This window comes from Xiphias gladius, chromosome 20 (assembly GCF_016859285.1).
Source record: "Xiphias gladius isolate SHS-SW01 ecotype Sanya breed wild chromosome 20, ASM1685928v1, whole genome shotgun sequence".
Taxonomy (NCBI): domain Eukaryota; kingdom Metazoa; phylum Chordata; class Actinopteri; order Istiophoriformes; family Xiphiidae; genus Xiphias; species Xiphias gladius.
This window is the reverse complement of record NC_053419.1, coordinates 12322250-12334572: the sequence shown is the minus strand read 5'-3', so window position 1 is coordinate 12334572 and position 12323 is coordinate 12322250. Positions and strand designations below refer to the sequence as shown.

Genomic DNA, 12323 nt, shown 5'->3' with positions numbered 1-12323 from the left:
TTATTTGAATATCAAAAGTGAAATCCAAACTTTGACTTCATTTTGAGCTTGTTTGTTGATTTCTCAGTCTGTGGACAGAAATGGCCAAAACTCTTCTCTGACACTCAAAATATCAGTTTTATTGTCTTATCAGCAACTGTACTTATCGGTTATTCCCGTTGTGCTTATTGACAGAGGTCTCAAAGTCGGTGTTTCAGGGCAATGAGAGGGCAAATGAGGCTTATTTAACAGAGCTTTTATGGGTTAACATACATTAACGTAGTCTTACTTCTATCAGGAGGCAGCCACTCAGTAGCATTGAAAAAAAGCCACTTTAATTGTCAACTGTAAAACATCATGTCATCATATGTGTTTGAATTGAATTGAAATTATCTGCACCGCTGATGGAGTTTATCTGTAGGCTCTTTGTTTTAAAGGAACACCTGTTTCATTACTTGAGGTATTTCCTTGTGGGTTGATGATTAACAACATTATTTGCTAAAAGGTTACACATTTGTACACATGTAATTTTTACATCCACTCATGTATCAGCAAAGTTTATTTGCGCATCCAGCTACACTTTCAACCAAACACAATATCTGGTAATTTTTTGGATAAGGTCTCTCTTTCCCGCTTTCTCTGCCCCCCCCACAGTACATAAGTCTGTCTGTGCAGGTGCTTCAGTCAAAGACGAGCAACTGCAGCAACACTCCTGTTCATTCGTCACCCTCTTAGCAAAATGGCTCAAGATTACTTTGGATTCTCCTTCATAAGGAGCAATGCAAGAAACAACAGCACCACTGTGGCACTTAACAACCCAGCAGATATCTCCGTTATTGTGATTTACTTTTTGGTTGTCTTGGCTGTTGGAGTATGGGTGAGTTTTCCATCTTGACCATTCTTTAAATCCTTCTCTCCTGTGAATGGTTAACTCCTTGCCAGTTTTATAGCTGTGAGAGTTGTAGCTTATTTTATTTCAGTCTATGAAATGAAAAGACACTCTGTCTTTATTGGGCCACAGTGGAAAATTTAATACTTATTGTATATGTTCGAGAGTCAAAATTATCATTATTTATACACTGATATAAGATACATCTCACTTTTAGCAAGAAAAGTTTTTTTCAACACCTTTACAGCAGCTCCTTGGAAAAAATGAGACAAGGGAGCGGACTGATATTGTGCAATCACAGCATCTTACTCACCTTGTTCACAATTGTTTTATAGCAGATCAGAAAGTAATTTTACCCCCAGAATGTGCAGATTTAGTTAAATTTGATTCATTTATTAGCAGTAATGCTACTGTGATATTTCTTGAGTTGTATGCAATGATTGTGTTGTGTCCCTTCACTCTTTTGAACACAGTGGCTGTGTATCAAATAGAATGTAATCATTAACAAATATGCAGCAAGTGTTGAAATAGTGTGTGTCAGTATGTTACTGTTTTTCACAGATTCGTTTATTGATTCTCTAAAATGCCAGCCTCTCTTGTTGCAGGCTATGGTTCGCACCAACAGAGCCACTGTCGGTGGCTTCTTCCTTGCAGGGAGGAGTATGGTGTGGTGGCCGGTGGGTATCTCATTGCTCAGAATAAGACAGAAAGTCACCTCTATGATCGTTGATATTAAGCTCATCCAGTTCCAGTCTACAGTAATCATACAGCAATAATGGCTGCAGAGAGACACATGCTGACTGCACTACTTGATAGTATAAAATATAATGCAGCGTCATTTCGAAAGCACTTGGTGTAACATCACATTTTATTAGAGTAATTAGGCGTATAAATCATTCAGTATTATTTATTACACTGAGTATGTGACATACCATAAATGTATAGTCAGCTGGAATCTGTCACAATTGCTGGTAGCAGCACAGGAAGGGAGGACCCAAACGCAGAAACGAATGTAGGCAGGGTCAGTCATGGAACTTTGACAAATTAACTGAAGCACCAGGCTTACAAATGGATGGGTGGACAAGCAAGCAAGCAAGCAAGCAAGCAAGCAAGCAGGCAGGCAGGCAGGCACACACAAACAACAGGTAACTGAACTCAGGTAGTAAGCACAAAGGTACACACATGGAAACATAATCAGATTATCTGACACTGACTGGGGACAAAGGGCTGGTATAAGTATTGCCTGGGATAACGAGAGACTGGGAATAGGTGTGTCTGTGGGCAGGGACGCTCAGGTGATTGAGAGAAGGGAAAACAGGTGAGCAAGTGGATCTGGACACAGGAAGAAAGTCTGGAGACATCTGGTGGGCAGATGGAGTACGACAGTTGACTGTACTGGAGGGAAACAAGGTGGGAGGGGATGGCAGGTCCAGAGGATGGAACAAGAGGACAGAATCCTCAGTGCACCCTGTAAATCCTCTGCTTTTTTTTATATACATCTGAGGCCATTCTTGTTATCAAATGCAATCCAAAAAAAACTGTTGGAATTTTGGAAATCATGTACGCAAATCATCGACAGATTTAACAATGCACTCCACAGATCGGAGCATCACTCTTTGCAAGCAACATTGGCAGTGGCCACTTTGTAGGAATCGCTGGGACTGCTGCAGCTGCAGGAATAGCCATCGGTGGATTCGAATGGAACGTGAGTGACTGCGTCTGATGTGCCAATTACACCATTATCACTTCTTACACAAATATAATTTAATTCAAACCTGTGACAGAGATATTAGGTGTTATCTCTGTCAGGGGAGCTGAGATTCATCTTACAGTGGATGAAGGGAATCACAGCAAGAACAAAAGTCAACTTTATCTCTATAGGAATATTTTGAGCAAATGGTGGCATTGATTATTTATTGTTTGTGTCATTGTATATGTGTATGTTTCAGGCTCTTATTGTGGTCGTCATCCTGGGATGGCTCTTTGTGCCCATCTACATTAAAGCTGGGGTAAACAGAACACACAGGCCACATGTTGGGCACAAAAGAACATATAATATACATATACATATTTATCTCCCCTATCCAAATGTGCATTCATAACTGTTGTGAACTTATATCTTAATTTACAGTTTGAGCAGTGAAAATAAAGAGGATTGGGAGGTCATAAAAACAGCAACATTAGTAAAACAAACACAAGTAAACATCTAATGATTTGCGGGTGTGTTTAGGTGGTCACCATGCCTGAGTACCTGAAGAAGAGGTTTGGAGGACAGCGTATTCGCATCTATCTCTCTGTGCTGTCCCTATTCCTGTATGTTTTCACTAAGATCTCAGTAAGTCCCTGTGACACCACATGCCAAGTCTACAGCGTCTCTCGCATGCCATGTTTCTATTTCATCATTGCACCAGTATTGGACGTTGTGGATTGAAATGATTTGTTTTCTCCTCTTCGCTCCACACAGGCAGACATGTTCTCTGGCGCCATTTTTATCAACCAGGCTCTTGGGTTGAACATCTACATTGCTATTGTCATGCTACTACTGATTACTGCTTTGTACACCGTCACAGGTGTGTCCACTTAGGATGCATTCACTTCCTTTTCCACTGAACGCACAGATTGACATTTTACTCATAAACTAAAGCCAGAAGATGGCAAGTCTTATCTACTTTGTGAATGGGATCTTTACTGGGGATAAAGGTAAGCCCATCTGTAGAGATGTATGTAGATACACATGCACAGTCTCTCCACCTGGCTAGTTTATCTGTGGTGTGTTAATGTGGTTAATTACCCATGGACTGCGATAAGCAGGAACTGGCCTTCTGTTGCTGCACTATATTAATGCATCCACACCTGAACTTTAGCTTTACATGTCAAGCAGTGAAACAACACTTACATAACACCACTTAACACTTAATACCTAATGTGGCGATATGATCAACTGGATCATGTGCAAACGTTGCTTGATTTTATTCTCTCCAGCAAGTTCAGTTATGTACATTAGTGGTGTTAAAATGTGTTGATTTTGAATGAAACCTTTCTAGGTTGATAACACTGCATATTGTATCTCAGGTGGATTGGCTGCAGTGATCTATACAGACACCTTACAGACCGTCATCATGATTGTCGGATCATTCATCCTTATGGGCTTTGGTAATATGGTATTTTCCTTTTTTTGCTTTTTTTTTTTCAAATTAATTATTACAACAGGACAAATCCTGTTTGTGACATCAAACTGTTGAAGAGTAAAAATCACTGTAAGTTAGTGTAACTTGTACACACGTCTTCAGCTTTCCATGAGGTGGGAGGCTATGAACGCTTCCAGGAGCGCTACATGGAGTCCATTCCTTCCATCACGAGTAACATCAGTGCAAGCTGCTATGAGCCTCGGGCAGACTCCTTCCATATTTTTAGGGATGCAATTACAGGAGACCTGCCGTGGCCCGGCCTGGTGTTTGGGCTCACCATTCAGGCCACCTGGTACTGGTGCACTGATCAGGTCAGTCAAGCAAATGGCCAGCAATGATGGGACACTGTGATAGTGAGCATACTATACTTGTGCCGACTCAGTGGCAGTTATTACTAAACACTAGCAACAATCCATGGTCATAAACACACACACACACACACACATACAAAACCACACAGAGAGACCCATTCAATTGATTCCTACACATTTATACACACATTTATGTGCCTTTATCTCGCCTCTTTTTGCCAGACAGTACTCAAGCGGTCAGCGTTTGCCTGCTTTTAGTTAGACCTTAATGCACTCCCATATACTGAGATAAGATTAACAGACAGACTAACGCTGGACCTCACAGAAGAACTGGATACTAAATCAAATGCTGACATCCAGTGCACACAGACACATTATGATAATTTTCCTTCAATTCCTGCTCATTTAACAGAAGAGAATACTTATCAATAAGCATGTATGATGGGCTTCTTTGGCTTAAGTGTTGTATTTACTCTGCAAATATGTTGAGTTGAACCTGAAATGAAGAGAATAGTTTAGAGTCTACAACCGTTTTTCCTTCCATTTACCCATCCCATTTACGGTTGATTGTATCATGGTTTCTACCGATCTTTTCCTAACTGGTGTTTCTCTGTAGGTCATTGTCCAGCGCTGCCTCTCAGCCAAGAATTTATCTCATGTTAAGGGAGGCTGTATCTTATGTGGCTACCTAAAGCTGCTGCCTATGTTCCTCATGGTTTTCCCTGGGATGATCAGCAGGATCCTCTATACTGGTGAGTGTGTTGTGGTTTTTTTTAAGCTTGTCATTACGCTCACAGGCTGAATGCATCACTGCGGCTCATGCATATGTTACCACAGAGATAACGGTGGATTTAAATATTTCCGAATATTTAAATTCGAAATAAATCCGAAATATTTTACTCATTTTATTCTAGATGAGGTGGCGTGTGTGGACCCAAGTGAATGTGAAAAATACTGTGGGGCTAGTGTGGGCTGCACCAACATTGCGTATCCCAAATTGGTGGTGGATCTCATGCCTGATGGTAAGTGGCTGAACACCTTTGTCCGCTGAGCTTAGAATGCAAACTGCAGCCTGCTTCTTCAAGTTATCTTGTTCCCCTGCTAAATCTGTCTTTCTATCTATTTCAGGTCTGCGAGGTCTTATGCTATCTGTGATGCTGGCCTCTCTGATGAGCTCTCTTACCTCCATCTTCAACAGTGCCAGTACTCTCTTTACAATGGACATCTACACTAAGATTCGCCGCTTCGCCAGTGAGAGGGAACTCATGATTGCCGGCCGGTAAGACAATTTCAGGGTTGTGTTCAGTTTGATTTCTATTAAAATTCGTAACTGCTACTATTTCAATGTGTGTATTTGACTGTGTATAGAGTGTTTATCTTGGTCCTGATTGGTGTGAGCATAGCATGGATCCCTGTGGTGCAGTCAGCCAGTAGTGGTCAGCTCTTTGACTACATCCAGTCCATCACCAGCTACCTCACACCACCTGTTGCAGCTGTCTTCATGCTTGCCATCTTCTGCAAACGTGTCAATGAAGCTGTAAGTTTCCACTTCAATCATGTCTTTATTTTCACATTTCATTTTTAAGTGAAATCTGCTGTCTGTTCCATATAAACATGTGTAAGAGGCTACTACCAAGCCAGGTGCTCTGTGAGGCTCTAATTAAGTGCAGAGGTGCTTTGAGCTACTGTCATCATGCTAATATGTTCACAATGACGATATCAACATGGTGATGTTAAGTAGGTACAATGTTTACTATGTTACCCATGTTAGTTTAAAATGTTAGAATTCTAATGTTTGCTAATTAGCACTAAATGCAAAGTACAGTTCGGGCTCCTGGCAGTGTCACTTGTTTTGCAGGTATTTGTTCATAAACTAAATTACTGGAAAAATTGAAATCCATCCAGTAGTTGTCAACCTCGTGGTTGCACAAGAACAAAAGTCAGGGGATCACCAAAGTCAGCAGGACACATCATCTGGGACCCACTAATGTGTGTTACCAAAATTCATGGCAATCCATAGAATAGTTGTTGAGATGTTTGAGTCTGGCTCAAAATGGTGGACTGACCAACCAACACTGCCAATCCTAGAACGATGGCGCTAACATGACTAAAAACAAAGAAGTGAACTTATATTTGTGATCAAATGCAGTCTGTTATGAAGATCTTAATTCCTGACCAAAGGTCATTCGTAACATCTTTCTTTTTTACTGCTTCCTCTGACTTCTTGTGTGATTGGATGTCTCCTGACAAGGAAGCAGTTGAATAACATAAACATATGTTATATGGTCTGAAAACATGGGGGGTAGGGTCAACATATTTTCTGTTAATATCTGGTGTAAACACATAGTCCCTGTGAGGATTTTTTTCACTCACGATTGCCACATTAGCAAAAAAACTGATATTTTGCATGCTATCAGCTGATCAACGTCAGTTAATCAGCAGATTCATACAATGACCAGTCCCATTCAAACCAGTCAGTGAGGAGGTTTTTATAATCTGACTCATTCTCACTCATGCTGCTCCCATTACTGCTACAGCTGATTTCTCCCTCCAGTGCTCCACCTTCTTCCTACCCTGGTTTCTTGTTAATCGTATATGTTGTGATGTCTTGCAATCTACATCATGCACAGTATATTTCATATCTCAGTTGTGTCTGCTGCTCCATAAATCCATGTGGTGGCTTTGTGGCTCCATATACTCTATTACATGCTATTTGGAATTACTTCAGCAAATCTGCACCTCAGAAGCAGAGTCTTAAAGGAATAGTTTGACATTTTGGGAAGTACTCATACGCTTTTTTGCTGAAAATAAGAGGAGAAGATCAATGCCACTCTCATATTTGTACAGTCAATTTGAAGCTGGAGCTAGCAGCTGGTTAGCTTAGCATGAAGACTGGAGACAGGGGGGAACAGCTAGCCTGGCTCTGTCCAAAAGTAACAAAATCAACCCCTTTTTCCAGTCTTTATGCCAAGCTAAGATAACCATCATATATGTAGCTTCATATTTATTGTACAGACATGAGATCAGTTTCAATTTTCTTATATAACTCTTATAACTCTTGGCAAGAAAGCAAATACAGATTATGACCATATTTTCTACACTGGATACAATCACCGTTTTAAAGCAAGTGCTTCTGTCTAAACGTCTTTCTTTCCTCAGGGTGCATTCTATGGCCTTATTATTGGCCTCTTTATCGGACTGTCCAGGATGATAGCTGAGTTCTCGTATGGGACAGGCAGCTGTGGTAATCCCAGTGACTGCCCCACCATCATATGTGGAGTCCACTACCTCTACTTTTCTATCATCCTGTTTGTTGTCTCCTGTGTCATCATCCTGGGAGTTTCTCTAATGACCAAACCCATCGAGGACAAGCATGTACGTGACTGTGCTTTGAGATAAGGCTGGATAAATCATTAATTTCCCCAAACCCTTCACTGGAAGACATTGCCATGACAAATTTTGTTTCAACCCATGTGTTTGGATGCTTGTGTAGTTGTATCGACTCTGCTGGAGCCTGAGGAACCGGACGGAGGACAGAGTGGACCTTGAACAGGATGACTGGGTTGATAACAACAATTCCGACAATATGGACGTAATAGGTAATCAGCAGACTTACACACACACACACACACACACACACACACACACACACATACAAGCAGAATTTCCTCATCGTTCTTGTCTCTTCCATCACAGAACCTGAGGAGGAGCCCGGCTTGTGCAAGAAGGCAGTGATGTGCTTCTGTGGCCTGGAGCAGAAGAAAGCCCCCAAGCTGAGTCTAGAGGAGCAGAAGGCACTGCAGAATAAGCTCACAGACATCACAGAGGTGCCTCTATGGAGGAACGTTGTCAATACCAACGCGATCATCCTCCTGTGTGTGGCTGTTTTCTGTCATGGTTTTTTCGGTTAAAGAAACTCAACTGACACCAGTTACTCTTGGATACTGTAGATTATTTTCAACTGACAGGATTTTACATGAAAGTAATTTATGACCAAAAAAAACTAGACAGTAGCCACACTGCACTTGCAGACAGTTTTACACTCTATCACTATCATAATTACGTATGTATGTTGTGTATGGCTACTGAACTCTCACAGGACATAAAATGTATTTTTACTAAGTATGTGCCTGCCTAAAACTCAGAAAATATTCCATTACTGTACACAGGTCTAATGTAAACCTTTTTAGGGCATATGATTTTTTTATAATTGTTCATCGGTTAACTTTTTCTGCTATTTTGCAGCTGACGTAAACCAGCAAACCATATAATATATTAACATGTGTTGCACTTCAAACACATTAGTATTGTGCATAAACATTCACACATCAGTATGGTACAAATTGTTCTGACCCCCCTGCACAACTGTAGATCTTCCGGTGTTAGCTGGGAGTTTTCTTTCTTGTTTTTACTGTTGCTTTTATGAGTGTAACCATAATGAGAGAGGGAAAGAGTTTTATCAGGTCCTCAATAAAATCATTAAAATGTTTTTAGCATTTGCAGTAAGGACTGTAAAATTGGATCATAGTGACTACCCCTTCTGAAAGTTTCTTTACTGTTCCATAGACTTTCTAGTTTGCATGTAAGTGGCATGTAAGCGACATGACCCAGGCTCATTTTTGGAACGTTTTTTTGTGTGTTTTAAGTCATGCATGTTTCCTTAAATCATAAAAAAGAGAGAGCATGTGAAAATACCAGTGAATTACCTTTAATACATAATAAATGGTCTCTGAGTACAAAATAGAAGATTTTATAGGTAATGATAAAAACTGTATTTGCTACCTCATTCTAACTAAGCCCTTGTTTTCTCTGTCATGTGTGCTCAAAGTCCATGAGATCTGTCACTTCGTAAATCTAGGCACATTACTGTATGTTATTTTAGGTGTTAATGAATAAAAACATCTCAGGGAAGAAGGTTTGTGAATAACTCAGAGTCACAGAGACTCTCTTTACTTCCCTCTGGTGGTTCATTGTTGTTCCTGCTGAAAATGTACGACTAGTTTGCTATTTATTTGACAACACATTCAATTTCTGGTAAAAAATCTGCTCTTAGTGAGGTAAATTCTACTGTCTTTTAGGTACATAGTACATAAATGCTGAATGACAAACACACATCGCTTTTTAATTTACTGCAAGACTTGAGTCATTCCCATTATGATACTTTTATTATCTCTTATCACTCTGTGTTAATGTGTGAGGGAATAGCAACAACGTTGAACAGTTTATGACTTCTGCCTTGGAATTGCATGATCTGTGACTCGGAGTTTTGTCTCTTTTATTCCTGACTAACTCTCCACCAGCTTTATAGTTTTTTGAATCACACGTCCGGGAGTGATTTTGCTGACCCACGTGACTACATGTAAAAAACCGCAGTCAAAGGTCAACATGGACGCTTGTCTCGCTGTCAACAGTCAGAAGACACATTTTGATTCTAGCGCTGCATCCCATCTGTCAGCCGCATTTACCCACCATGTCGAGTAATGAGGAGACCAGACATGTTTTGAATTCGTCAAAAATGGCGAACAAAGACTGAAGACCCTGTGATAGACTAGTGGATAAAAGTTTGAAGAAGAAAAGTCTGTTAGCAGAATGTCCCTTTACAATTGAAAATAAGGTTACATGGCAAACCCATATCGAAACTACCGTGTGAACACGTGAGTGCTTAATGCACAGCGTTTTGATATTTTATTCGTTGTCCTGTCCTGCCCTGAGCTGAGCTGAGCCCTGCAATTAAACAAAATGGACATGAATACGAAATGATTTGGTTATCCACATACAAACAATCAAATAACTATGTAAAGGTTTTGCTGACATGTCAGCCTAAACATCCATCGCAGTGTAAATCTGCTGTATATTCAAAGACTCATGATGATGATGATTGCTATGAAAAATTACATAGTAACGTGCATTCAGCTGGTACAAAAATAATTACCAAATTAATCAACATCTCTCAAATATTACCAAATATTTAACAGAATAAGAGCACAAAAGTTGTGGGACTATTGTGTTAGAATTCATCAAAAACCGTACAGACGCACAATATTGTGTGAGCTTCCATAAGCAGTGCTCGAATGAGTGTGAAATAGTCCATCGTCTGTCTGAATAGAAGCACTTTTGATAAATTTATGGCACAAGTCCCGCCTAAATCTGGAAAACATGTAAAAACATGTGGACACAAAATAAGGTAAGATGGCCTCCTACTGGCACCACAGTCTCATTACAAAGGACAAGATGCAACATTACACCATGCAAGTCTCTGCGAGAGATAAACTTCAAACGGCTTAAATCCTTTTACTGTAAAGGCTACTTGGGCTGCATTTGGTTAGTTTGTCTTTAACCTGACACATCATATTATTGTAGACTGAGCTACCAAGGAGACTATAAACTACTTACCAGCTATAACATTAAAGTGATGTAAGCAATAATGCATCAATAACTATAATCAAACAATACATTATAATGAATTATTCTGAAATGGGTCATTATGCATGATGAGTACTTTTACTTTTGGTACTTTAAGTATATTTTAATGCTAATGCTTGTGTACTTTTACTTAAAGTTAGAGTATCTCTACACTGCAGCTAAAGTAGAAATCCGGCCTTGTTGAAAGAAGTATGCCTCAGGGCAAGTTGGACCCTCTTTGCATGTCACAGGTCTCATTGTTCCAACAACTACAATTATATAGGTTTTCACTTACTAATACCTACCTCTGAACTGCACTTCACCTCTTAAGACAGCAGTGGGAAAATTCTTAAAGGAGAAAACAACTCGTACACTGGCCCTAGATTATGGCCAGTGCCCCGCAGACACACATTTTTGCAAAGTTTTGGTCCACTGGGATTTGCAAAGTGTTTATAATGACGACGTGCTTGGCCTTGGGCTATTTTTCAACAAGACAACAATTTTGTCCTCCTGCAAGTGCTTTTCTGATCTCTTACACTAGTTGCAAATCAGTATTTTCAATTCTTTATTCATATCTATAGGATTATTACGATCTAGACTGATTGATTTCACATTGAGAAAACCAAATGCCTCGTGTTTTTTTGGGGGGGAGTTTGTAATGAGGCTGCACATTTTAGACTTGGAGCCATAGCCAAATGAATAAAGCCATAGCTTTAAGTTTGATGGTACAAAAACAGTTTTATTTTTTTGTTGCTGTTGTTCTTGTTTTGAGCTGAATTTCTCCTTCAACTAACCCCGTAAACACCTTAGTTTAGCATTTATACACTGTGTAAAACATTTAAGAAATGGTTTGAAATAAATGGTTTTGAATCACACTTATGCAGCTGCACGCAGCAATGGACATTGTGTTTATTAATGTCTAGTATATGTAAAGGAAATATAACTTCTCCTATGAAGACATATTGAACATTATTAAACCTGTCTTTTACTATACTGTCGTTCATTATCTGTTTATACAGGAGGAGTTATAGTACAATACAATAATAATAAACACTTATTACTACATCATAGCGTGTTAGAAACATTCATTAAATGTTTATATACTGCTCATAAATGGTAAATAGGGGGACATCGAATCAAATGTTGTAATTGTTGCTCAAAAAACACTAACACCTTACTTGCAACACGTTACTAGGTAATTCATTACTGCCAAACACTGGTCATGAATATGTAATGTTCCAGAGAAACATCTGTTCTGAACATGAGTATGAACATGACATGCAGATCCATTTACCTGAAAAAGGCTGCTGGGTAAAGGAAATGATAGATACCGGAGCATAACAGAGAACAGCAAGAAGCCCCACTTTTAAGGAACTTATATTGCATCAGTGATGCGATGAGCACGTACTTTGGCTCTTTCACAAACTTTCCCACAGACTTCTGACAAGTCTGAAGCTCTAGAGAAGAGTAAGTTTATGGAACTAATACGTACAGTACTTACTGCTAAAACTTCTTCAAACTGGAGTTACTTGGTGTTCAGATTTTCTGCTATAA

At 39.6% G+C, this 12323-nt stretch overlaps 1 protein-coding gene across 1 annotated transcript; it reads left to right on the top strand.

Annotated features, from left to right (window-relative positions):
- Nucleotides 1-718: 718 nt before the first annotated feature.
- Nucleotides 719-9357, top strand: slc5a1 (solute carrier family 5 member 1). The gene is made up of 15 exons (XM_040158182.1): nucleotides 719-856; nucleotides 1474-1545; nucleotides 2469-2573; nucleotides 2818-2877; nucleotides 3099-3203; nucleotides 3333-3438; nucleotides 3941-4021; nucleotides 4159-4367; nucleotides 4984-5119; nucleotides 5282-5389; nucleotides 5496-5646; nucleotides 5736-5904; nucleotides 7527-7742; nucleotides 7861-7966; nucleotides 8064-9357. Exons 1-15 carry the CDS (start codon nucleotides 719-721, stop codon nucleotides 8276-8278), a joined length of 1977 nt encoding a protein of 658 aa, XP_040014116.1. The 3' UTR covers nucleotides 8279-9357.
- The last annotated feature ends 2966 nt before the right edge of the window (nucleotides 9358-12323 follow it).